The sequence below is a fragment of the Zonotrichia albicollis genome, chromosome 22, assembly GCF_047830755.1.
Source record: "Zonotrichia albicollis isolate bZonAlb1 chromosome 22, bZonAlb1.hap1, whole genome shotgun sequence".
In the NCBI taxonomy this organism is placed as follows: Eukaryota; Metazoa; Chordata; class Aves; order Passeriformes; family Passerellidae; genus Zonotrichia; species Zonotrichia albicollis.
Window position 1 is genome coordinate 8,543,490 of NC_133840.1, and position 25,802 is coordinate 8,569,291.

Genomic DNA, 25,802 nt, shown 5'->3' on the forward strand with positions numbered 1-25,802 from the left:
ACTATTCTTTTTAACTAGTTTATTACTATTAAACTTTTAAAAATTTTAAAACCAAGTGATTAGCGTTTTTCACATTAGATTTAGGCTTAGGTCGGGGTGTATATTTAGGCGTGACTTTGGGCCGGGCTGTAGGCTCAGGCCTGGCTCTAAGTTCAGGCATAGCTCAGGATCCAGGCGGGCTCGGACGCTCCCCTCAGAGGGAGGTGCGGCCCCTTTAAGAGGCGCGCGCATGCGCGCAGGGGAGCTGAGGCTGCGCGCGTCCGCGTGTGAGGGCGGCCAAGATGGCGGCGGCCTGAGGGCAGCGATGGCGGGGGTGGCGCGGCGCCTGCTCTGCAGGGGTTTCTGCGTGTCGGCGCGGCCGCCGAGCACCCGCCAGCTGCGGGAGGCTGACGAAGCTGCCCCGGTGTTCCAGTACGCGGGGAAGGCGGCCAAGCGCAAGGACCGCGTGTTCGTGTGGGGCTTCAGCTACTCGGGCGCCCTGGGTGTCCCCAGCTTCGTGAAGCCGGACGCGGGCTGGAAGAAGCCGCGGCGCATCCAGCCCACCCCGTACCGCCTGGAGACCGAGGACAAGGTGGGCCCGGCCCGGTCCGCCGGGGCTAGCGTGTCCCCCCGGCCTCTGGAGCCTGCTCAGGGCTTAGCACAGCCGAGAAACTCGATCTGGTTTAAAGGCTTTGCTGTGATTCAGTGTTTTTTTATCGATATAGTGGTATCGCTTGGGATGATGACTGTTTTAACTGCAACAGCATATAGTTTAGAAAATATGTATTTGTAATTTTGTCAGAGGCATTAGAGAGCCAGGGTGTGAAGAGTATTTGCCAGATAAAATGGGCCTCTTCAGTGGCTGCTCCCACGTGACAGACGGGAAGCTTGTGTTGAAAATCATGTTATCCTTTTGCCTGCTCTGCTTTCGCCTGCAGAAGAAGTCAGAGCGTTCATAGAATATTTTGAGTTGGAAAGGACTCGGATCATGTGCAGGACAGCCCAGCAATCCCACCCTGCACCTGAGAGTTGTTGGAACTTTCCTTGGGCCGTTCCCTGGGGAGCCTGTTCAGTGCTCGTCCACCCTCTGGGGGTAGAACCTCTTCCTGAAATCCAATCGAAACCTCCCCTGGCACTGCTGCTCTCGGGTCCTGTCCCTGGGCAGAGGTCGGGGCTGCCTCTCTGCAGCCCCCAGTGAGATCTGACCTCAGGCTGCTTTTCTCCAGACTGAACACCAAGTGACCACAGATGCTCCTCATGTGCCTCTTATGCTCGGCTTTTTTCCCCAAAAGGAGTAAAACATGTTATTCTCTTAATATCTCTGTATCTTTCTTTTTTTTAAATTTTTTTTAAATCTGCAGATGTAGGTCGGCAAACAAGTCTTTCTGTGGTGCTAAATGGGGCCAAGATAATGCAGAAATAAAGATGTATGCACATAAAACCAAAACTTTTAAGGCAGAATGATTGGGCCAGAGTTTTCACCATTGTGCTTATCACAGACGGCTGATAATTTTTCGAAGACCATACATGCCATGAATTGGGCTGCATGAGAATGAATGCTGATGAACAAGTAGCTTGGAGTAAAATTTGCTTTTCTAAGCCACAGTTTCTAACTGAATGGTGTGGGTTTTGTCTGTCTTCAAAGATCTCCTCTGCTGCCTGTGGCTATGGATTCACACTGCTGGCTTCCAATACCAGAGACATCACCAAAGTGTGGGGCATGGGGCTCAACAAGGATTCCCAGCTTGGATTCCAGAGGAGCAGAAGAGATCAAAGTAAGGATTTAAATGTGTTAAAGACTTACAGGGTGACACTGCAGTCTCCCTGTGGTACAGGAATCTCCATGTGTTTGGGACTGTGAAAAACATCAGGAGGCTTGGATGCAGTCCCAGGCTGTGTTGTTGTTAAAGTTTTTATTTTTATTGAGAACCAGTAAAGCACTGCTGCCTGTGTGCAATATTGCCTTGGGCCCTCCAGGATTTGATTTCACTTATTACAGTAACTTTGGTATCAAGGCTTTTTATCTCCTCTTAACTTTTTCCCTAGTATTGATTTATGATTTGCTGTCATTTCCCCCCTGCCCCAGTTGACTGTAACTGATTCTGTCCATGTTCTTCAAGTTGCTAAATCTTTTTAAAGTAGAGCATATCATTTTTCATAAACATTGGATGTCTTATTCCCTATAGACTTACCCTAGCTAGTCTTTGTTGCATTCCTTATTTGTGAAAGTGCCTGTAATCTACTTTTCTTTAAGATTTTTTTTTGTTCACCTTTCCTGATACATTTTTGTGATTGTTGCTCCTGTATCTTGTTTGCAATATCCCCAGAGTGTTTGTGCATGGTATTAAACTCTGAAGTGGTTGAACATGTGGGTGAAAGCCTCAGTTTGACAATTCTGCCACCTGAAGCCTTAACAACATTCACTCTCTAGTTATGGTGGACTTTTGTTTAGGCAGTGATTATTGACTTCAGCTATTTCCATAGCTTTTACCTTCTTCCCTCTGTGATAAATCCCTGTCAGCCTCTTTGGTTAGTGTTAGTTTAGGCTTTCTAAAATGTATCTGCTTTTATAACAAAGCAAAAATGAGTGTGTGAATGTACAACAGGATCTGCAGATGTATGTTGAATTTAATGACATAAAATTGTTCTCTTTCCCTTAAGCTAAGGCCTATGAATATGTCTTGGAACCATCTCCAATTCCATTACCACTGGAGAAACCACAGCAAACTCGAGTCTTGCAGGTGTCCTGTGGGAGAGCCCATTCCCTGGTGCTGACAGACAGTGAAGGAGGTACAGTGTTGCTTGTGCTGGGGATGTCTATGGGTGCCTGGCTATGTTTTTACTAAAAGCTTGGAAAAAAAAAATTGTCTTCTGGCCTTTAGAGCTATATCCCAGGTGAGATGTTTGCACTGTAAGTGGGATGCAGGCAGCTGTTGGCCTTTGTGGGATTGCTTCTGTGAGGGAAAGCTGTGAGCTTCACTTAGCTCAAAATGTAAATGTTTTTACTACAAGGTTTGTTTCTGTAGCCCCAGGCCTGGCTGAGTGCAGCTTGTTTGTCTTGTTCACTCTGATGTGTTTTTGAATGCAGATTTGGGTGACTGTGCCAGTGCTCCTGTGTTACTTCCCCTTTAAGCCCCAGAGTGCTGTGTTAATAAAGGCAGTTAATTAATTAGTAGTCCTTTATAGAGAAGATCTCTGGGAACGCTCTGGTGCAGTGGCTTCAGTGCTGCACCAAGTGATCCAGTGCAGCTTCTTAGTGGGTGAGCTGGTTGATTCATTGATTCCCACTCCTGTGGGAATGCTGCTCTGAGTGTCTTTGACAGTGGCAGGATGGACTGGGAACTCCCTCTGTGACAGACAGCAGGCTCCAGGTACTGCTCTGTGCCTGCAGCAATACTGCTGGGTGCTGCTGGTGAAAATTGATACAGTCACTTTCATTCAAATGGACTTTGAAAAAAGCTTACGACAATATTTACATTGCTGTGCTCCACCTTCCAGACTTAGAACTGCCTGAAAATATTTTGAGACTTTCAGGGTATTGGGCAGTAATAAAACTGGTGTGTTTCATAATTGTTTTTCAGTTTTCACAATGGGAAACAATTCTTACGGACAGTGTGGCCGGAAAGTTGTTGAAGATGAAATTTACAGGTGAGAATTCAAAAATCCTGAACTTTCTTATTGTTGGAAACATAATTGCATAAAAACAACCCTGCAGAAAAGCCTGAAGGTGGAAAAGGTCTGGTAGCATAAACATGCCAATTAAGATTAAGGAGTCTGAGAACAGGCATCATACAAACATCCTGACTTTGAACCCATGCTGGGCACTCTGCTGACAACATTCACAAGAGACAAAAGAATGTCAGCATGGGACAGTTCTTGCAGGGCATAGTGGGAGAACCCAGCCTTCATAAATTGCTTGAGGTAATTGGTGTTAGTAGTTGGGCTTTCTCCTTTAGCTGCTCAGTGTACAAGTGCTGTTCTGGAGGATGTTAGAAGTGCTATTTAATTATGAAAGAGGCATCCTCTTGTTAAGTCTCTGCTGTAACTGCCTCTCAGTCTGTAATACTTTTCCTTCATTGGGTTTTTTGTGGGTCTCACCAAAACATAGGCTCAAAGTACTCTGTAAGTGAATAGTGGGAATATGTTGAGTTTCTGATTCCTTAGTAGGACCAAAAATTGCTCTGTGATCCACAACACTTGGTCTGTAAAGTTTGAGAAAATAGCTGTAATTAGGTGGCTTTTGTTAGTCTTGAACTGGAAGTAAGTCATTGAATTGTTGATAATTCCTGTATTGTGAAAAAAATGACAGAATTGTTAGTACCACACTGTGCTCTGGGCTATCTGGATTATCTCTAGCTAAGTGTAGTGTTTGTTTGGGTACTGCAGTATTATGTAGTGTCTGTGCTCATTCTAGACTAGGGACTGTCTTTGAGGGTTGCCCCTACCCCAGCCACATGAGCTTATATTTAAAAAATGACAGTTCTTAATTTCTTCAATAAGAGAATGCAGAATTATGTTCCTTCTTTGTGCAGGTATTTTGCAGTGAAACTGCATGCAAACAAATTTCTGGACTGGTAATAAAATGGCTTTCAGTAGAGGCAGGTTTACTTTTGTGTTTTTTTGCAGTCTTCTGAAATCCTCTGTGTTGCCTTTTCTCTTCTTGGTGGCTGTTTGGTGCCCAGTGGAAGCCATCTCATTCATCAGCTGAAGGAATTTGACAGCAGAGTTGTCCAGGTGAGAGGAGCTCAGTCCTGAAATGGATTGGGGGCAGCTGACCCAGGCTCAGAGGTGGCAGCCATTGGCTCAAAGCCCAGTTGAAACCAGCAACAAGTGGGGTACTGGGGGATCTGGGGTCCAGTCCTGTTTATGTTTTCACTGATGATCTGGATCACAGAGGGTTCCCTCAGCAGATAGCAGATGAATTAAACTCTGAGGAGTGGCTGATAAACCAGAGGGTGGTGCTGCCATCCAGAGGCTGGAGAAATAGGCCTGCATGAACCTCATCAAGTTCAGCACTTGGAAATGGCCAAGTGCTGTTGCTGGTGAAGAGCAATTTCAGACACCCCCATGGGCTAGGGGTGACTGTCTGGAGGCAGCTCTGTGGAAAAGGCCCAGGGTTCACCAGGCTGAGCATGACCCAGCTCTGTGCCTTGTGTAGAGAAGGCTCAGGATGCCCTGGGCTGCATTAGGAGTGTCACCTGCAGGCCAGGATAATTCTTCTTTTCTACTCAGCCACACTCAGAGTACTGTGTCTACTTCTGGGCTCTGCACTCCACTACTCTCTTCCTGTTGTGATTTCTTGTTCCCTTTTGTCACTTTTATATTGCTTAGGAGTTTAAATTTTGTCTTTGCCTTTTCAGAAATGAGCTGTGAAACCATCCTGTAATTAGGTTAACTAGCCAGCACTAGGTCAGGTTCCTAGGAGAGCAAGGCACTGCAGGGCAGCAGCAACACCTGCCATGGCTGCAGTATTCCATGCACAGGAGCAGTTTGTTGGGATGTCTCTGCCACTGTAGCCATACAGGGACAGACATTGCTCCTGTTCCAAGGGAGGGTCATTCATTTACACCCACCTGATAGACTCTTCTGTGGTTCATCCTAAAACTGTTTTGAATTAGGCTTGTAAAACTTCTGTTTGGACTTTTCATGATTTTCTTTTTCAGGGAGGGTTGGATACTTGGTGCCTGTTTGTACTTTGATAACAGCAGTTATTGGTAGTCACTCTCTTAACTTGTTGATTAAATTTCTTTAATCTTTAATTTTTAATGTCTGCTTTTGAATGGCTTTTTCCTTGGCTTTAATTCATGCCAAGCCTGTGGCAGGCATGAAGGCTGGTTCAGCATAAATACAGATTTGAGAACAGCTGTGTGCCTTGAGTGCTTACATGGCAAGGAATCCATAGCAGTTTGTAGCTGGCATCAAGAATGATGTGGTTGGCATCCTGTGAAGGGAGAGCTCTTATTTTCTCTTTGCTGCTTTTATTGTGTTGTACTGCTGAATTGAGCTTTCTTTCCTTGTTTTGGATCTTAGAATAATTCAACTGCAGCATCACTTCCCATAAAGAAAATTCTGCTGTTTTCTGTGTTGTATCTTGTGGTTCTTGGCCTTCCCTTTCTCAAGAGCCATGTGATCAGGAGGAAAAGGTCAAAATCGGAGCTGATGGACATCACAGAGGTTCATTGCTCAATTTGTCTGTCAGTAATGCTTCACTAAATCAAGTCTGAACATGGAACCTTTCCTGACTGAGTTCTTGTTTGTGTGCAGGTTGTGTGTGGGCAGGACCACAGTCTGTTTAGAACCAAGAAAGGTTCAGTCTATGCATGTGGATGGGGAGCTGATGGACAAACAGGTAGGAACTCAGCTCAGCTTGCTTTTCAGGGAATTGATGTATATAGCAAGCTGTCCTAATTGAGAAGTTGTGTGTTTTTCATGTATGTGTGGACAGAAAGGGGCTGCTAAAATTTCCAGTTGTGTGTAGATGTTTTCAGTATTTTTGTGTAACCAAACTGAGACAATCCAGTTCATTTTTTGAGGATCTTTAGGATGCTGCTCTGGTAATCCAAGCATGCAGTCAGAGGAGAGTGTATCAGCTGTTTAAAGCTTCTGAGGGGATGTGGATGTGACATGGGCAGCTTTGCTCTTCAGTTTTGGGGTAGCTTTGCCTTCCTGATTCTTGTTTTGGGGTCTGGTCTGCTCTTTTGAACTGACAAACCTCGGTAGCTGTTGCATGATTTAGCATGGGATCCTTGGGCAGGCTCTTCTTGTGGTGGCTTTTGCTGCAGAGAACTTCCTCCTCACAGTCATTCCTACTGTTTATTTGTTTTCCTTCTCCCAAAACTTTCCTCCCATGATTCTTTTGTGCCAGTATAATATAACCTGGCTGCCACCTACATTGTGGTCTCTTTTCCAGGCAGCAATTTGTCATGTAGAATGCTTCCCAGCCTCTTTTGCCATTTCCCCTGCTGTTGTCTAACTGATTGCAGTGTGCTGTCACCCATGGCTCTCCTTGCAGAAGACAGGATGTGAAACTTCATCCCTTTGGGATACCTGCCTGGTTTGGTTATTGCTCTTCAAACACTTTGGTCCATGCAGAGATCTGAGACTCTCCAGGGTGTGATTGCATGAAGTTGTTGTGTACTCCAGAGAGGTGGCTTTGGCCAGGGGAAGTGGTGTTTGTGGCTGCTTGTCTGTTGCAGCTGCTGGACAGTAAGCAGTATGGACAGAAAGGTTTATTTCAGAGGAAGGGTGATTTTGTTATAGCATGACAAAAATGGTCCTATGCAGGCATCAAAAGTGTGTCTGGAAGAAAATTCCTCGTAATCTCTGCTTTTTTTTCCTTTCAGGTCTTGGACACTATAACATCACCAGTGTTCCTACTAAGCTGCAGGGTGACATTGCTGGAGTAAACATCATCCAGGTGTCCTCCTATGGGGACTGTTGTCTGGCTGTTTCAGATGAAGGAGATGTATTTGGCTGGGGAAATTCAGAATACTTGCAGTTGGCCTCTGTCACAGAAACCACACAGGTCAGTTGACCTGAGAGTATGTTTTTATGTGTTTCAGTTGAGCTGCTGGGCACAGAGTTAAAAATTACATGTTTCTCCCTATTCTGGATTCTTTTTACAGCAGATACAAACACCACTAGCAGGCTGTTTTTACATAAGCTTCAAAACCAACCTGTTTGACATGTTTGTGTAGCTTTAGGGGGCAGTATGTTTGGTAGGCAAAAGTTTGTCACCTCACCCCAGTTTGTTAGCCTAAGAACTCCATGTTTTTCTTTCTCCATCCCATGGACTTTGCACCAAATTGAGACCCAGCTCAAGTGCTTTTGCTAATTTCAGGACAGGAATTAGTTTTTTGGCTGGCTAATCTAGGATTTCAAGTCCTACTGCTTTGAGCTTAATTCTGATCCAGATGGCCCTTGGAAGTCCCTTCCAGTCCACCTTGTATGCTGGTGAATTTTTCATGGACATCCTTAGTGATTTTTATAACTGAGTCATAAACAAATTAACAAATTCCAGTGTCTCACAGCTAAAAGGGTTTTTTGGAGCAAACTTGCATGGGGCATTGGCAGAGTGCTGTCTTCACAATGGGCATTGTATTACTGGGGTAATTAGGCTGTTGGTCTCATGTTACAGCTGCTTTAGGAAATGGAGTCAAGAAATTAATACTTAAGTTACTCTTGGTGGAAGGGTAAGAGCAGACAATTTTATTAGAACAATTTTAGCAAAATTTTAGAAAACTTTTTTTCCTGTGCCTCTCCTGGTGTGACTTTAGAGCTAAATGCTGTGACCCATAAGGCCTGAGGACAGAATCAGATTATGCAGTGTAGCATTTTCCTGGCTGGGTGTGTGAAGGAGGGTTGTGGCATCTGAATTGGATGAATGGCATATTTGCCAAAAATGAGAGTCTGAGCAAAAATATAAATGCAGTCCAAAGTGTAGAATGGCAGAGCTATAAAATTGAAGATGGCTCTTTACATGTTGAGCTGTGTATGTATGTTGTGTTGGACTGTACCAAATAAGTGTGATTTTCTTTAAGTAATTTTTCCCTAATATGTTAAAAATGCCACTGCAGACTGAATTTGAGTGATCTAATCCAGTGTGAAGACTTGAAGACATGCTCACCTGCCCATTGTGTCTGACTTTAAAAGCCAGGGATAAGCAGCAGTCATTCTCAGCCTTGTTGCCATGCATGTAAACTTTCTAGTAGGGTAACTTTTCCCACCTTGTCCTCACCTTAATGAATTTCATGTAGATTTTTTTTTTCATTTTGGGACTTGCACTAATTTTATAATTGAGGCAATAAAGGTTGTATCAGGATCCAATGTATGTAAGGTCTAACCAGAACTAGACAACAAGTTAAAATGTATGTGCAGTTTGTAGTTTACTGTGTCCATGTTCACAGGGGTCTGAGGATGAAGGAAGAGATGAGGATCTGACTCCATGTTTCAGAAGGCTGATTTATTATTTTATGATATATATTACATTAAAACTATACTAAAAGAATAGAAGAAAGGATTTCATCAGAAGGCTAGCTAAGAATAGAAAAAGAAAGAATGATAACAAAGGTTTGTGTCTTGGACTCTGTGTCCAAGCCAGCTGACTGTGATTGACCATTAATTAGAAACAACTCTATGAGACCAATCCCAGATGCACCTGTTGCATTCCACAGCAGCAGATAATCATTGTTTACATTTTGTTCCTGAGGCCTCTCAGCTTCTCAGGAGGAAAAATCCTGAGGAAAGGATTTTTCATAAAAGATGTCTGTGACAGTTTGCCTTGTTTCTAACAACTCCTCTGAAATCTTGTACAGGTGAATGTTCCCAGGCATTTGCCATTCAAGATTGGGAAGGTGAAGGAGGCTGCCTGTGGAGGGACTGGCAACATTGTGCTAACAGGTGAATCTTCTGGAATCATTCACTTGGTGCAAGGCTGCGCTGGAGGTGGATTGTAACATTATGAACCAAGTATCTTGTTTTCTGGAAACAGGAAATACTGTATGTTGTGAGGAGAGCTGGGAGACTGAGAAACATGGTTTAAGAATGTGTAGAGGAGTTGTTGAGTTGTTTTCACAGTGCAGAGCATTGCCCCAGTGTGTGCTGTTGTGAGTGCTCTGCAGGCTGGAGCAGGAGCATGGCAGCTGTTTGCTCCTCTGGTCTCTTGCTGGTCATACTGAGTATGGCCCATGATGAGTATGGGTATGGGGAGGAAGTAAGGCAGCACTTGAGAGAAAGTAGAGCCCTTCAGACTCCATATGAATCTGACATGTTTATATATAATGAACTAGGATGGAAAGAAGAGAGTTCTGAGAACAGTGAAACTGCAGCAGGTCCTTAGTGCCTGTTCTTTGGGCTGTCAGTGTCTGGGGAGCACAGCTGGGGGGCTGCTGCATGAAGGAATGAGGAGGGGATTGTATTGCTTTCTTGAATAATTATCTCCATGAAGATATTCATATTTATAATGGAGGTTTTGTGATGACCAGAGCTTCTAATATGAAGGGACCAGAGCAAGCTGACATAGAAATTTACTCTTTTTTATGCTTGTTGCCTTTCCCAGGCACCCAGCTTAGGGCAGAATGCCAGGCAGAGTGACATCCAGTTGCTGGTTTGGGCATGTCTGTCAGTGCCCACAGCTTCACTGCCACTTGAAAAATCATCAGGGAAGAAAGCCATGATAATAAACTCTCAACCTCTGTCCCATCAGTCAGTAGGATTTTATCCAGCTCACTCTTGTGTTGGCATTATTTCCCCATAAAAGTTCTGCCTGGGGGGCTTGATTTGCTTGCATAGCTTAGGAAAAGATTGAGGGATTTGGATGGGCATTTTTTGCAGATTTTAAATAATCAAAAAGTGTTAGACTGAGTTGGAAGAAAGGAAAACATCTCTTTGGTTCTGATTAACTTTTGGTTGTGGCATGAATTTCACAAGCACAGACTTTCTAACAGAATTTGTTCTTATTGTAATGCAGAAGAAGGAAATGTTTTTGTCTGGGGATATGGAATTCTTGGGAAAGGACCAAACCTAACAGAGACAGCAGAGCCAGAGATGATCCCACCCAGCCTTTTTGGCTGCTCAGACTTCAGCCCAGACACTCGTGTTGCTCATGTTCGCTGTGGGCTCAGCCAGTTTGCAGCCCTTACAAGTAAGTTTCTCATCCTGCTCCCATGGAGAGGTCATGTTGCTGTGTTATTGGCAGAAGAGAAAAAAAGAAAAAAACAAAACAAAACAACAAAACCAAAACAATAACAACAACAAAAAAATCACAAAAAAAAAAAAAAAAACAACCAAAAAAACCCCACCAAACCAAAACCCAAAACCAGAACAAATCCAAACAAAAAAACCCACAAAACCACACAGCCCAATAAATGCACCCATATTTCTTGAAACTGAAGGCACACTGGAATGCAGCAGCAGGGAGCCAGACAGGTGTCAGCATGGTTCCTGCATATGTTTTGTGCTAACTTATGCTTTAATTAAGAAAGTGTTATTTGTCTTTCCACAAAAAACTTTTCTCATACACAAAATCCAGAAGTTTTTTTTCATTTTCCTATATAGAATGAGTCAGTCTGCTGCACTTTAGCAGTTTAGAAAATTAATGTGATGAATGAACAAACTAAAACTGAGTCTAAATGAAGGTAAATATCAGCGTTTCTTGGCATTTCTGGCCAACTGAGCTAGCAGCCTGAGGTGGGCAGACCCATGCATTTAATATGCAAAGGTTATGATCTTGTGCTCTGTGCACCCTGTGTGGGTTCCCAGCCTTTGAAGGGTTTGACATTTGAAAGGCATTTAACATCAGGCAGCAGGAAAAATGCCAGGGCTGAGTCCTTGGGGACAAGCAGAATGTGTGACACAACAGTGTGACACTGTCAGGTTGGTGCAGGGTGCTTGTAAATGGCTCCCCTTGGTATTCAGAATGAGTTAGAACAGTGCTCTGATTAAATTGTTCATCATACATAAAAGTTATGTTATCGATTGTGTTTTGATTGTTTCTGCTGAGGAGCTGATCCAAACACTTCTGAGATCTGTGTGTTTTCCTGAGGAGCTCAAAACTCTTCAACTCTGTTGAACACCAATTTTTGCCTTTCCCTAGCTGTCATTAGAAGGTCACTGCTTTAGACAGTCAGGGAAGCAATCTCCAGGTCATGGCTTGGGACAGATCTCACTGCCTTGCTTACTGGATTTGCTCTGGTGGTAGCTGATACAGATCAGCTGCAGCTGTCTAACTTTAAACACAAATTATTCACTTCACAAAAGATTCCCTGGAATTTCTGCTGCTGCACTCTTCTTTCAAATAAAATTCCAAAGCAGGTGGTGTAAGAGGGGGAAGCAAAGACTTGTGCACAGAATTTGTTTCTTGTACTCTCATTAGGCATCATTTTCTCCAAGCACAAGTACATTTATTGTACATTGAAGTAAATCTGGTAGCTGTCATACTGCCTGTATAACCCTGTGTACTCCCAGAAACACTGTAGCCACATTTGCCAGCATCACAAATAGAATTCTTCCTTTTTAATGACTGTTCTTTTCTAATTTTTTTTTCTCCTGTGTAGACAAAGGAGAACTCTTTGTGTGGGGGAAGAATTTAAGAGGGTGCCTGGGAACTGGAAGAATGGAAGACCAGTACTTCCCATGGAGGGTAAGGATGGTGGTATTAAGGCCAAGAGTATATTCCTTGGCTAGTTTGTTATCCTGAGGGCAAGGACCATCATTTGCTGTGTGGTTTTGAGTAATTCTGAAAAGAGTGGAAGGCTAAGATGACTGTAGGAGTGCTTTGTTTTCCAGAGGTCCTTGTGGAGCCTGGGAATGGAGATATTCAGTAAATGTTTTAGTCTGCTATGCCAGTAATGATTCTGAATCCTAAAACAGCATCTGGTGCTGTGCCACCACATCTGAACAGTTTTTATCTCCTTCCTGTCCACCATCATCTGCTTGCTACCCTTCCTGCCTCTTCCTTCCCCTTCTAACCTGCTCTTCTGTTTGGATGTGCTCCAAAGGAAACATCAGTATTGGCCATCTGTCCAAATCATTGCTCACCTAAATTAGGTGAACATTTTGGTCTGTAGTGGCTACAGGTCCACACAGTGGTGAGTTTCCTTCAGCTGTGTTCAGAGCTGTCTCACAGTGCTTCCAGTTGTACTGTTTCCTCCCAGCTGGCTCTGAGAGCCAGACTCAGTGGATGTGGAAGAGTCTTTGCTTCTGGAGCTCAGCCTAACAGCTGCTCCTGGTGTCCATGAAGGCCAAGCAGGAGGTGAGGGAGGCAATCAGTTGGACCACCCTGGAGTCCCTGTCTGTGTGTCTGAACTTGCAGTAAATGTGTTTCTGTAGTATATTTTCATCTTTGTTTAAAAATGAACAAAACCAGAGCAGCTCTGGAACATTTGCCTAAAATCACACTGCTGTGGCTGGGTGGAATTTCTGAATTCATTTCCCCAGATGTGGACATTGGGGGTTGTGCTGTTTCAGACAGCCAGCTCCTGTCTGACAGTACTGTGGCACTGTGCCAGGATCCTTGTCTGTCACCTCCTGCCCTAGAACTGGCTGCTGTCCTCTCTCTTGCCTCTGAGGAAAAACTTGCTCTTTTAGACTCTGCTTTCCTCAAGTTTGAAGTCAGTTTTAAGTGAATAAGCTTCAGGAGTGAGGAGCTGGTCTCAGCATCAAAGCACAAACTGCCTTAGGCTGAGTTGAGCCTTTGCCTTGTTCCAGCTCTTGCTGATGAAAGAAGAGGCAAATCCCTCTGGTGCTTGGGCAGATCCTCTTCCTCATGTCTGGATTATGCTCTGTTCAGTCCTGCTGCTTCTGCTGCTGAGCAGATGGGCTGAGGCTCCAATCTCCTCTCTCTGCTGGTGAGCCTGCTCCTCTTTCTCCTTCCAAAGCTTTGTGTGCTTCTGTGAAGGCAAGAGAGGAGTATTTCACAGCTCATGCACAAGCCTGCCTGGTGCTGAATCTTGCTCTTTCTGTGCTTTCTAGTTGGCATTATATTGGTACAAATCCCAGTGAAACTGGCTGGCATGTTGAGTGGGAGGAGGATGAGAAATAGGAAATGCCAGGTGTGATAAATAACCCCCTGTGCTGTGTTTCACCCAGGTGACTGTCCCTGGTGAGGTGGTGGATGTGGCCTGTGGAGTTGATCACATGGTGAGCATGGTCAGGTCTTTCACCTAGGGCTGCTGCTGGCTCTCAGCACTGCTCCAGGGCCATGCAGGGGCTTGGTGACAGCCTTCTGGGAAAGGAAAACTCATTGTATGAAACCAAGAGACTGAGCAGAGACAGCCATAGCAGTGTCTGGGTGTGTTCTCATCCCTGCATCACTGGGATGCCCTGGCCTGGCTGCAGGAAGGAAGCACATTCCCTGAGGAGTGTGGGAATGCAAGGAGTGCTCTGGCTCCTTCCTGATGAGCTCCCAGAGGATCTGAGGCCCAGCCCAAGCTGGTGAGCCCCTCTGTGCCTGAAGATGAAGAGCATCTCCCTCAAGGAAGACTGGCATGGATGAAATCTGCAGCACAGGACATTGAACATGGACATTTACTGTAACCAGCTCTGGAGTCAGCGTTGGGCAGAGCCAAACTATTTCTAAAGGGAAAAGTTGGGTGGTTTTTAATTTTAATTGTGGAAGAGTGATCATGCTAGGGCTTGAAGCCCAGCACAGCTGTCCTGGGTGGCCACCCTGAGCTGTGCTGTGCCCAGGCTGGTGCCCTGTGCAGAAATGATGCACAGCCCTTGCCTGAGGCAGTGATGTGTCTCTGGGCTGTGGAAGGCTTTCTGTGTTAGTGCTAAAGACTGAACACCAGAGGAACACAGAGTGAGAACCTGTTTGCAGGGGTAAGTACTATCAAATAAGACAGCAGGCTCTCTGTGCTGCAGGAGGACAGATGGATGGTGACAGCAGCCAATCCAGCTTATTGAGGGAGGCTGGAGACAAAGCCCTGCAAAATCAGTGCTCAGGATGGATGTGAGCAGTGCTCACTGCCCCTCAGGTACCTTTGTCTCCTTGTGCTGATCACACATCACTGCCTTTGATTTATTTTGGACTCCCTACACCCTTTCTGTTTTCAGAGCTCTGGCTCTCAGTTGCAATTAGCAGGGGATTTCAGCATGGCCTAGCAGGGGAAGGAGTCTTGATGGGTAAGAAGCAGAAATTCATCCCTTGGTGCCTTTGTAGCAGTGAGGTGATAGAGATGGGATACATCAGCTGTGTGTTACTGTAGCAGGCACTTACCCATCTCACACCCATGTGTGGGAAACTCTCCTGTGAAACACTCCAGACATCAGGCAGAGTTGTGTCTTTTCTTTCTGTGTGAGATATTTCTGGTGTGCAAACTATTTTGGTGGAATCCAAGCTAGTAGATTTTCAATAAAGTGATTATAAAATCTTTATCAGTAGTAATAGGAATTTTCTTGAGCATGATCTGCTCATGCATTGATTGAGTCTGCATTTGAACTGCAGCATTTTGGTTCAGTTATGTGACAGGAAACCACTTCTGTCAGCTGAGCCAGCTCCAAACCAGCAGGATTTATACTGTTGTAGTCAGGCATTGCACCCATGGCACACCACATATATTGGCTTCATTCGATGGAATTCTGTACCAAAACTTGGTGTGTAACCTTTACCTTGATTAAATAAGTTTTAAAGGGTTTGCATAAATTGTAGGAAAGGTGAACCAAAGTACATGGAAATAGAGACACATCTCTTGAATTGTTGATGTTGCTGGGTGGGCGAGGCAGAACAGAAAGCTGCTGTGAAATGGCAAACCTTCACTACTCTGGACTCCATTTGGTTGGCTTTAATTTACACCTGGTTCTGGGCAACTTGCAGTGCCCAGGCATGTCTTGTTGGCCTCATGGGAGTAGGTTTGCCCTTTCAGCTTGAGGAGGCTTATCAAACCATGGAAAACATACAAAAACTGGTGAGAAAGGTGTTACAAACAATTCCCTTCATGGATGTTGCTGTTGGGGTGGGCTGGTTGGTGCTGGGCTCTCAGCTGCTCTCATTCCCTGCTGTTTCCCAGTGCACCTTGGGGCTGGGCCTTCTGAAGAGCTGGGTTCAGTCCTGGTGCTGCATTCTTGCTGTGCAATAAATTGCAAATTCTTTGTGTTAATGAGATGCCAGTGAGGTCTTCAGCCCTACATAGGAGTGTTGTAGGGCTTAGTGCAGTGGGGGGGTTTGTGCCTTCTTTGTGGTGGTTGTGGCATTCTCAGCCATGTTGCTGGTGGGAACAAGGTTGGTGGCAGTGAGGGCAGTCTGGCAAGCACCAGCACGTACCCATGTTTGGTTACAGTGTGGGGGGAGCATTTTGACCTTAGCCAGGTGCCCCCAAACCTGCTCTGCCATCCCTCCCCCATCAGCAGGACAGGGAGAGAGAATCTGTAGGAAAAAATGGGTTAGAGCAAGGACAGAGGAGCTGATACCATCATGGGCACAGCAGACTCATGGTGGGGAAATTATTTTATTGCCAATGAAGTAGAGCAGGGTAATGAGGAATTAGTGTGTCTGAATAGAAGTCTGACAGTGCATTTCCCACACATCTCCCTTCTTCCCTGGCTCAGCCCTGCTCCTGACTTTTCTTCTTCCTTCATCTGCTCTGCTGACCTTTGTATCTACATGGTTTCTGTCACAGACTCTTACTCCTTTCTTTTGGCTGCTGCTGTGCAGCAGTTTTCCCCCTTTGTAAAATACAGTTCTTTGAGAGCTGCTGATGGCTCAGTCTTAGCTCAGAAAATGAAAACACTTTCTCTGCCACACCCCCTTGCCTGTTGAAGGCAGATCCAACCTGAGTGCCTTTTGCTCCTCCTGCAGGGTCAGGCCCACACAGGAGCCCAGCTCTGCTGGGGTAGCTTCAGGTCACTGCCATGGGGAACTGCACTGCAACTTTGCATCATTTTGTCCTTCAAAGTATAGCAAAGTAGACAGCCCAAAATATACCAGCATCCCTAAATATACCTGCAGTGAGGGAGTGTCTGGGCCAAGGATGCACATGGGGAGCTGCTCAAATTAGAACTAGAATAACCTACTTGATTTGGCATTGATTGCACAAGTGATTTACCTCAGATCAGCACTGTGCTGGTGTGTTGGGCTTAAAATAGCCCAGAAGGGCTTCAGGATGTTCCCCTGGTGCAGAGCCCTGTGCAGGAACAGCTCCAAGCACTGCAGGGGCCCAGCAGGGCTGCCACAGTGGCTGAGGAGCTGCAGGAAGGATGGGGAGAGGTTCAGGCCCGGGTGCCCCTGCACAAACTCAGATTCAGGCCCAGGTGCCCCTGCACAGGCTCAGCCCCCACAGCCCACCATCCCAAGGGGTCCTGGCAGTTCCTGCTGGAGAGCTGAGTGCAGCATTCCCCTGGGCTGCCCTGCTGGTCTCCTCTGTCAGCAGACTGAGGGATAAAACACATGAACACCTGTAAGGCAAAGATTATCTTAGGCACTTGCTGTGTTACAACAGACTTTTCTCTACAGGATCCTTCAAAAACAGATGAGTCAGAGAACTAGTAATTAGCCTTTGGCATTCAAAATACTCCTGGAACAATATTCCTTCACTGTGCTTCATCATATATAACTCAGAAAAATCTGGTTTTGTAGTGTTTTTTGCAAGGGGCTGGCATCTGCCCCTATCTCCCTCCAGTGCCCCAGCACCTCCTGCTTAAAGTGGTGAGTCTGGGCAGGTGAGGCAAGAAAAACACTGATGGGAGAAGGCATCAGTGTCTTTGGGGTCTGGACACCAGTCCTCAGCCCTCTTATTTACCTTAAGATGCCATTTGCTTTTGTGGGGAGCTGCAGGCAGTGTTGAGGTTGTGGCAGTGTCTGTGTTGATTTATTTGGGTTTTTGTTTTACTGGATTAAACCCTTGAAGCAATGCTCTGCATTTTAGGCTGCATTCCATATTAACAATCCCTCAGTTAATTTCTTACATGGATGTTTTAACACTTGATCACCAGAGTAAACAATGGATTGCACTACACTAAAAAGGAGATGCTTTTCTTGACTACAGTTTATGTGGATGAGCTGTTCCCCTTTAAACATCCACTATAAAAGGTTAAAGCTGTAATAGGGTGATGAGATGTCTGATTTCACTGTTTTTCTTGCACATTTCACCCAGGTTGTTCAGCTTTTCCTTGCAGACCATGTGACAGTGGTGCTGCTGACTGAGACTCAGGACCCACAGTGGCTGCCCTGAAACAGTCCCTGAGGAGGCTGAGCCTGTTCCAGTGCTGGGGTGCAGGGTCTGGGGGTGTCCTGCCAGGACCTCGGGGGGCTGCCCAGGGCTCCTGCACTCTGCAGTGAGCAGGTAAAACTTCATCTGGCAAATGCACCAGCAGCATCCCACTGACCTCTTATTTTAAAGGAAGAGCATAGGGCAGGTTTGGTGGTTTCCAGAAAACAGCAGGAGGATGGAGATGCTGGTGGTTCCATCTGTAGGGGTACAGTGCACCCAGAGACAGGACCTGGACACCAGAGAGCCCCAGGGGTGGCTGCTGCCTTCATAAACTGTGTGTGTGAGAGTGTGAGAGTGTGAGACCTACCCTTCATGGCTGGAGGTGAAAGAAATGAGAGTTACATCTCACAGACAATGCCAAGCTCTGCTTTATTTTCATCAGTTTGATCAGTACAAAAGCAGACAGCATAAGTTTTACTTTTTATTCTTTTTCGATTTAATTACTTTACAAAGTACAAAATATACTGTCATTTCTTTTGGAACATTAGGATTTTTTTCTTTTTTTCTGTTTTGTTTTATTTTTCATACAGTACATAAATCTCAGCTTTTCAGCATAAGACCAGCAAAGAAAAGCAGCATGTGCACTTGCTGGGAAAGCAAAGCAGCCACTTCTCAGCTCCACACAATGTCCAGTGCATGATCCCAAGCTGCTGCCACCACTCCCTGTGCCTGCTGGTGGAACATCCCCCCCTTGTGCAGAGGGCATGGAGGCAGCTGATGCATTCAGGCTCCCCTGTCACCCCTTGTACCCCCAGGCTTGCAGGAACTGCCACCCACACTGAGCCCATGGCAGGTGCAAGCAGCCTTTCCATGGCTGCAGCCCAGAGCAGGAGCTGCACCAAAGGCTCCTCCATGTGCAGGATTCCCCCACCCTGTCTGTTTACATCAGATCTGGTAATTAAAGAGAAATAAATAGACTTTTTTTTTTCTACCCTCCCCAGTGAAAGGTTGCATGGGGTTTCTGTGAGGTGAGCAGGGAGGAGAGGCTGCAATAGTTTGGGGTTCCCAGCCCCACTTCAGCCTGTTTGGTGTGTGTCTGAGGCCAAAAGTGCTATTTCACTCACAGAGCAAATGATACATAAATAACTTATTAAATTAAAAAGTCCTCAAGATTTGTTTCCTCCCCAGGCTGGCCAGCACAGCTGTTCTAAGTGGTCAGGGATGAGAGACAGACCCTGATCCAAGCTAGGCAGCTTCTGCACCAGGAGCATCTCTGCTGTCTTGGCAGCCCTAGAAATTGGGGTTAGTGTTGTGTAGGTCTCTGGAAGGAATCTGGGCTCCTTTGGAGTCCTTACAAAGGGGAGAAGGAGATAAATGCTCACACTTGTTTAAGCCATTTAGGCACTAACAAGGTGGTGCTGTGCCAGCCCCTCATAACCAGCCCTGAACTGCAGCAGTGCTGGGGCTGTGACCCTCCCCTGTGTGACCCTGCAGGGCTGGGGGCTTGTGGAGCTGAGCCCAAAGGACCAAACCAAAAATGTGCCCTGAGCACTGAGGGGGAATGAGGCTCCTCCTCCCCCTGTGCAGTGCTCCCCCAGAACTCACCCTTGTGGCTGCCCAAACAGCAGGAGCCAACCTGGCAGTGCCAGGCTGTGCCAGGCTCACTGCTAGGGGGCTGCAGGTGCTCCCTGGGCACTGGGGCACCAAGACCCAAATCCCAGCAGCAGCAGGAGCTGCTGGGTGCTGGGAGCAGGTCAAGCAAATTGAGGTGATCACCCACCCTCTAATTCTAATGGAAACAAGGGGGGAATGGGTTATGTAAGGAGTTAACAGTAAGGGAACGAGACAGGCTCTTCCAAAGGCTGGAACAGAGTTTCTGAAGCTGCATCCTGCTATGAGTTACTGCCTGGCAGTCTCCTCTGCCTGTCCAAGAGCCATGGCTGTCCTGGTGCCTGGGTCAGCAGGAGAAGTGTCCCCTCTCTGTCACTGTGCAGGAGGATGCACTGGCAGAAACCGTGGCTGCCACTGTGCTAAAATGAACAGCCTGCTCCTCATGTCCCACACCCTTCATGTCCCACAAGCCCCAGAGTCAAGCCTGGAGCCCACACACAGGGGAGGGAGGGATAACAATGCCTGGCCACAGCCAGCAGGGACAGGGGACACAACGCTGCTGGCTGTGACACCATAGTCCTGGGCTGGAAAGAGGCACTGCCCTGTGCATTTCCAGGCATTAACCTGGGCTCTAATGGCACTTGGATGCAGTTCTCACACTATCAATAGCCATTGGATTGGCAGGATTATTTTTAGCAGCAGATGCAGGAGGATTTTGGGAGGCAAGGGCAGCCGTGGAACCAGCACAATGAGAAGAACCCAGAAGAGACTGCCCTGGGATGCTGATTTTCTGCCATGGTGTCACTGGAACAGTTTGCAATTGGAGAACAAAGACCTGAAGGAAAGAAGCACTGGCACATGGGACTGGCAGGGATCTGGGTAGGAGGGGTTGGGGGAGAACAAGGACATGACTCATTTTTAATTCCATGACACAACTAAAAAATGGCTGAGGTCATTGAGAAGGAGCACCCCATTTCTCCTTCACCCAGACAGTTCCTAACAGGTGGAGGAGAAATGGGCTGCTCCTCCTGCAGAGCCACCTCCTCCATACTCTGAACCTCCTGCATCTGCACCAACTGACTGACACACAGTGCCAGGAAGAACAGAGATTTGCTCCCAGGAAGGAAATGTTTAAACTCGGGGATTTCTTCAAGAGCAGCCCTGGTTCAGTAGCCTGTCTGTCTGTCCTGCTGCAGGGAACATCCCATGCCCCAGGGCTGAGCCCTGGTGGGAAGGGTCCTGCTCTCTGTGCAGGTTGGTCCTGCCTAGAGGCCATGTCCCACAGAGCAGCACCAGCCCTTCAGGTAATTTCAGTGATCTCAAAAACTCAACCCCATCCAAGGCTGGCATTAGAAATCATTGCAAGAAACAGCTGCAACAAATGCTGCAGATTTTCCCTCCTTTGCTCTATAGGAACCCCTGGCTCCTTTCAATGTCCCACATGGCAAACACTCCTGCTTTTGCCACTGACCACAAATTCACAGAGGACACTGCTGCTTTTCTTCAGCAGAAGGGAAATTCCCTTCCAGCTGGTGGGAATGGCTCTGTGCAGGCAGCAGGGACTCAGGATGAGGGAGCTCTGGGTTTACTGGGGCTGTCTCTCCCCTGTGACCTGGCCCAGAGCAGCATCCAGCCTGACCCTGGGGCTGCTTCAGCCTTTAGCTGGAAATGGGGCTGAATTCCCCTTTTGGGGCCCAAAGGAGCAATAATGCTCACAGCAGCATCCTGGCAAGTGGGTGCTTCAAGCAGCATTTCCACAAGGACCAGGGAATCAGGTACCTGTAAAATGTTTTTCAAGTAACAGAGTAGGAATCCTCAAGCTTATTCCTGTAACTACAGAAAGCTGGTTTAAATCCTCAGGATGCTGAAATAGAAGCAGAAAATGAGCCAGAGCAGGGGGACTCTGAACTGCAGTCTCAATGGCATCTTCCCATAGGAGCTGTGCAACAGGCACTGCCTCTGGCACAGCCACACAAGGAGGGAAGAAGAAACCAGCCCCTCCAAAGTGAAGGGTGACAGGATGAAAGGAACCCTGGTTTTGCATAATCCTTTAGGTTTGGGAGGACCCTGGTAAAACCACTGGGTCTGCCTAGAGAGGGACATGGCACCTGGTCAGCTCTCCTATGGTACAGGCAGAGGACATGGCTGGACAGAGGGGGCATGACATGCTCCTGCTCTGCTCTCAAACATAAATCAAAATTTCAATCCTGCCAGATGCCTGATGGGCATTCCTGTCCATGTCTGCTCCAAAATCCACCCACAGTTCATTTACAGATATTTGCAGAAAGCTAAAAATGGATGAAACCAAAACCCCAAGGGATCCCAGGGCACTGAACAGCTGGTTTGCAACTGTCCTGCTCCACAGAGCTGGGACAGGGCTGAGCTGGGCTGGCTGTGGCCACACTGGAGCTGTGCAGGGGAGGAGCTGCCATCCCTCTGCCACTGCCTTCACCTTGGCCTCAAAACTGGGCACTCCCAGCTGGGAGGAGGTGCCAGGGGTTTGTGTTCCCTCTGCAAACTCAGGGCATGCAGAAGCACAGGTCATGGCTGCAGGAGAATTATGGAGCAGGGGGAAGCTGTTCCATGTAATCTGCAATAACCAGGTTATCTGTTAATTCATTCCCAGGCTTTGAACCTGAAATGACCATTGCTGTCTAGAGAGACCAAGAAAGGATCTTGGCTTATCTATGTTCCAGAAAGGTGCTGAACCCTAAAATTTACACCCTAAAATGAGATGTACTTTGACACTTCATCCATTTCCCCTTCATACAGCAGGGGCTGTGCATGGCTCTGTGCTCAGCAGAGCATCTGCAGAGCTGCTCCTGCTGCAGCCAGGATGTGCTGATCAGCATCCAGGGCACGTCTCTCACTGCAGAACCCCTTTGTTCCCCTCACCTTTGCTAACTGGAGCTGGTAGTTCAACCCAGCTGTGCTTCATAAGGATTAAATAAAGGAGGCCAAGGAAAGCAGAATAACCCAAGATTATCTTCACAGTGAAGTGTTTCCCTTGCAGGGAGCCCGGGCAGGCCCCACAGCCTTGCTGAGGATGTGCAGACTGTTTCCACACCAGTTCAGTGCTGCCAGGATGCCTGAGGGATATTGCAGACCCCTGCCATATGGCAGAGTGCAGACAGACAGACAGACGCACTCATGGTTGGTTGGTTGGAAATCTGGAGGCAGGTTTGCACATTTCAGCCAATGTAAATACACCCCAGTGCATGCTACAATGTGTAAATACTATGGGCAAAGGATTACTGGGTTTTACTCTCCTGCACGTAATAAAAGTTTAATCCAATCCAGTGTTTGCAGGCAGGACTGGAACAGGTAAGTGAGATGCCTTAAGCTGCTTATTGGAGATGTCCACAACAGTCAAAGGAACAGAGAGAGAAGAGATCCTCGTCAGAAAATGACTTCTTGTCCTTTACAGAATGCTGCTGGGGACTCCTCCTTTCAGGAATTAGCAGCAATGAATTCAACAACCAAAGAATTTCTCCCTTTTCAGTAACAGAAAATACCAATTATCCAGTGCTGAGAGAACACTTGTGCTCAGTGAACAGTGACTGCACCAATGCAGGACCAGCACCTCCTATTCACATTGCTGACCTCTAAATTAAGGAGTCTGGACGACCTGGTGCTCTTGAACAGTTGTGTGGGTGTATGGATGGGGAAAACCACAAAGATGGGAGGAACTCCTCTGGCCACAGAACCCAACCAGTGACTCAGTTCAAGCAGCCTCTTCTGCTTTTAACAGGAAAAGACCCTCCAACACTTCCATCTATTTAAAAATAAACCACTGATTTCAGCTCCTCACAGGCCAACAAATGTGAATTCCCCAAGAAATATCAGACCCTGCACCAGCCATGGGCCGCCACTGCAGACAAACCCACCAGGAATTCAACTCTTGCAGAGATGCTGGGGAAGGGCACCAGGAGGCAGCTCTGAGGGGGTGCTGCTGCCCAGCCCAGGCCCCCCAGAGCCTCCCCCAGGTTTCCCCAGCTGCAGGAAACCCTCAGGAGCTCCTGCCCTGCCAGGGGAAGGCACAGGCAGTGCCCTGTGCCTGCAGGAGCCCCTCTGGAAACCCCAGCCAGGCTCTGGGCAGGCACTGTGCAAACAGACCAGCCCTGCTCACAGGCTGAGGCAATTTAGGGCAGCAGCTAAAGCATGCAGAAAGAAAAAGGAGTGGATTTCCTACAGCCTCTGTGCTTGAGGCACCAAACTGGAGAGGAACAGAATTTTCAGGATTTTCTGAAGCAGGGAGGGAAATCCAATGCTGCTCCCAGCAAGCAGAGGAGCCCCAGCTTTGCTTCAGGTTGACTCCACTGCTGCTCTTCACTTAACACATGGAGAGAAAAAGCAGGAGTAGAACTAATACTCATATTGCCCATATCTTGAATTAAAAATATATGGTAAATAAGTGTGTGTATACCCTACTCACTACATAGATGCCCCCACAAAGGTGTGTGCCCAGAGGATACACACATACCCTGTACATGTGTGTGAGGGCCCACACCATGTACAGGACACACCCTACACACAAACATGGTATTTACAGGTGTGCAATAGAAACACACTATGGATTTCTATGGAAACAACATGTGTGTGTGTGTGTATATGTATATATATATATATATATATATACACACACACACACTTGCTCAGTAGAAAGGAATTTGTAGTCAAATTCTAATTGGGTTGAGGGACAAAGACAAAATTCTATTTAATAACACAGCTTGGAAAGGCTGAGGCTGCTAAGAAAATAAAGGCCTTAGAGAAAGGAGGATGCATCAAGGCCATGCTCCCTTCCCCTGCCTACCCCTTCCTGCAGGGCTGGAAACACTTCTGCATTTTGCTGTTTGGTGAATTTTGTGCAAGGAGAGGAGAGAGGGCACAGGGAGGACCCTGCAGCAATGAGGCAATCCCTCATCAGAGCAGCCATGGCCAGGTGGAACTGCCCAGAGAGTGAGCAGGGATGCTGAGGGCAGCCCTGGCAGCTGCAGGTACTCCAGGCACCCAGCCAAGGGTGTCCACTGAGACATGTTCCTGCTTTATCCCCTCAGTTCTGCAGCAAAATGCCAGAGATACTCAGATTATCATAAGGAGAAAAAAACTCTTCCTTTAAAAATAGGAAAAGACTTCTTCTTCCCCACCCCAAAGGTTGGGTGCTGAGAGAGTGGGAGCTATGGAGCAGCTTTAAAAGCCCTCCCCTATTTGGGTTCACTCAGCACTGGGGTGTCAATAGTGTGGTGGGATTATTATTACTATGAAAATATTGAACAAAGCCCCTCCTGCAGAGCAGGTCTGACATCCAGCACTGCTGTGCAAGCTTGCACTGATCCTGACTTGAGGCTGGTGCAGGGACAGATTCCACCAATGATGGCCACATTTGGAGTATCCCAGTTCCCACCAAAAAAATATCAAAGGGATACTGAAAGGAAAGCATAAAGTCGTCTGAAACAATTTTCTTGGATGTCAGGACAAAATAATAAAAGGAAATCAAAAGGTGAAGCCAAGGACTGTGGCAGCATCAGAGTCCCTCAATGGCATTTTACATCCTGTGAATTTTTCAGGCCAACTCTCCTATGCTGGGACATCAACCTTCCTTTGGAAGATTTGAAATACCAGAGCTTTCTACAGATTTCACAAACATAAGGCTGATTACCTTGGGAAAAAAATTTAAATTTCAGCCTCTAAAATAGCCTGAGTGCAATGTTAGAACATGAAACCTTTTTTTTTTTTTTTTTTTGCTTTCATTTAAGGCTCAGTAAAGTTGTTGCTTGTTTCAAGTTAATTCCTTCCTATCCATGCTAAGTCCTTTGGAAGCAGCACTGGCACATGCACAGCAACACTTGGTACTCTCTGATGCCAAAACCTCCCAAAGGCTGACAGAACCCAGAGCAGAAGGAAAACCTGTCCTGGTGACTCTGGCACAGTGGCACCATCCCTGCACACACAGCAAAGGCTCAGAACCAACTCAGCTGGGCAGAAACCTTGGCTGGCAGCTCAGCAGCTGCACAGCAACTCAACATCCCCTTCCCCAGCCGTGCTGCCCATCTGCCACCCAAGGAGAAACCCCTGACAACACCTGGGCTGAGAAGCCACCACTGCCAGCCCAGCTCAGTGCCCTCAGCACCGGGCAGAGCCACAGCAAACACCTCCAATGCCTTCAGCACTCTGTGACAGCCTGTGCCTGTGTCCTTGGCAGGAGACCAAAGCACCTTTCCAAACAAAACCCAGAGATGCACAGAGCCACATCTAGAATGAACCTTTAGTCCAGAAATCAGGAGTGGATATAAACATATCATGGGACAATTCTGAAAACCCACATAAGGAACAGCAGGACATCCAGTTTGGTAAAGCACTGAATGTGTGCCTCAGTGCTCCTCAGCAGGGATGCTGCAGCTCCAGTAGGGCCAAGGAAAGTCATCCTTGCTTTTTCCCATGGGTGCTCTGACTCCTTGTCTAGATACCACAAAACATCCCACTGGTGAACAACCAGATTTGAAATTCAGAGTTTGAATCCAGCAGCATCAGAAACCAGAACTGCTTGGCCCTCCAAGCAGTACT

The 25,802-nt window shown here is 46.8% G+C and overlaps 1 protein-coding gene across 3 annotated transcripts; it reads left to right on the forward strand.

The window, feature by feature from the left end:
• Positions 1 to 214: 214 nt before the first annotated feature.
• Positions 215 to 20,549, forward strand: RCC1L (RCC1 like). 3 transcript variants are annotated; one of them, XR_012583516.1, is made up of 12 exons: positions 215 to 571; positions 1,625 to 1,754; positions 2,641 to 2,769; positions 3,561 to 3,627; positions 4,662 to 4,713; positions 6,244 to 6,328; positions 7,323 to 7,504; positions 9,294 to 9,378; positions 10,448 to 10,621; positions 12,033 to 12,118; positions 13,567 to 16,684; positions 16,717 to 20,549. XR_012583516.1 is itself a non-coding variant. In XM_005491759.4 (11 exons), the coding sequence occupies exons 1-11, from the start codon at positions 230 to 232 to the stop codon at positions 13,642 to 13,644; spliced, it is 1,410 nt and encodes a 469-aa protein (XP_005491816.3). In that variant the 5' UTR covers positions 215 to 229; the 3' UTR covers positions 13,645 to 20,549. The 3 variants fall into 3 exon arrangements, 2 of the variants coding, with proteins under 2 accessions (XP_005491816.3, XP_074413201.1); XM_005491759.4 differs by having other exon boundaries at positions 13,567 to 20,549; XM_074557100.1 differs by lacking the exons at positions 13,567 to 16,684; positions 16,717 to 20,549 and adding an exon at positions 13,186 to 13,536 and having other exon boundaries at positions 237 to 571.
• The last annotated feature ends 5,253 nt before the right edge of the window (positions 20,550 to 25,802 follow it).